At 45.7% G+C, this 999-nt stretch overlaps 1 protein-coding gene across 1 annotated transcript; it reads left to right on the top strand.

Annotated features, from left to right (window-relative positions):
• Positions 1 to 241: 241 nt before the first annotated feature.
• On the top strand, positions 242 to 494 carry Pmar_PMAR022000 (hypothetical protein; the record flags this gene model as incomplete). The annotated part of the gene is made up of 2 exons (XM_002765743.1): positions 242 to 352; positions 408 to 494. The coding sequence occupies 2 exons, from the start codon at positions 242 to 244 to the stop codon at positions 492 to 494; spliced, it is 198 nt and encodes a 65-aa protein (XP_002765789.1).
• Between the last annotated feature and the right edge of the window lie 505 nt (positions 495 to 999).

Here is a 999-nt window from a genome sequence, read left to right on the forward strand (position 1 = left end):
CATTTCTATGGAGTCTCATTCGTTTTACGTGAAGTGGTGTGAAAAACGCGATATTCGCGGTATGGAGTAGTCGTGAAATAGGTTTTCCAGTAGCGTTTCTCATATCACGGGTGAAACTCTAATGTTAGTCCGGTATTAATAATTACTATAGTTTCCGCTCAGGGATGGGTTCTTGCTCCTTGGTGAGGCTCATGTGTTCACTTGTGCATTAGCACTACTACGGTATCATGAGCATGCTCTGATGACTTCCGGATTCGGAGGCTGTTTGGAGATTCTTACCTCGCCACCAGATGAGCGCTTATTCGATGAGAATAAGTTCTTTGATTACTATATGAAACTACCGGAGACAGTGGTAAGAGGCAAAACACTGGGGAGTGCTCAATACTGCTCATTGTGGTGGTGTACAGGTCCCCAACGAGCGTCTAGGAGCATGGATGGCGGCCCAACGGTTGGGTGAAGAGAAGACCTCCTTGTTTGAGCTATTGTTTTCCTAAGTAGCGACGTGGCGTCTGAGTAGCCTCATAAGCTCCTCTCTGCTGAGTCTGGGGACGAATACTATTGAGGATCGGGTCTTTCCGGAGACTACCTTTTCATTGTCACCATTCTACATATTATCATTGCATAATTGCAAGTAGTCATCATTATCATTACAACAACAATAACGCCAGTTGCCTTATATGAGTGTTGTTGTTAGTCTTATTATGAGGGTCGCTCATCGTCATCATCGGAGCGGTATTTAGTAAGGGAGGTAGCCGCTGATTGTAGGGTAATCAGTGGCTAGAAGATAGCTTATGTGATAGGCTAAGCATATTGCATGCGAATCTCCTTTATAGGACTTCATGGAGAACCACTGAATCCTCCAAGTCCATTCTAAGGCGCTGATACGGCGCCTCAAATTGCGCCTCATTAGCGCCAGGAGGATGATAACATATAGCGCCCTTTGAGGACAGTCAACGCTCATGGTCTGGCATGTCCATAGTGCTAACAGCCTTTGGATCC

Source organism: Perkinsus marinus (assembly GCF_000006405.1).
Source record: "Perkinsus marinus ATCC 50983 genomic scaffold scf_1104296974904, whole genome shotgun sequence".
Lineage (NCBI taxonomy): Eukaryota > Perkinsozoa > Perkinsida > Perkinsidae > Perkinsus > Perkinsus marinus.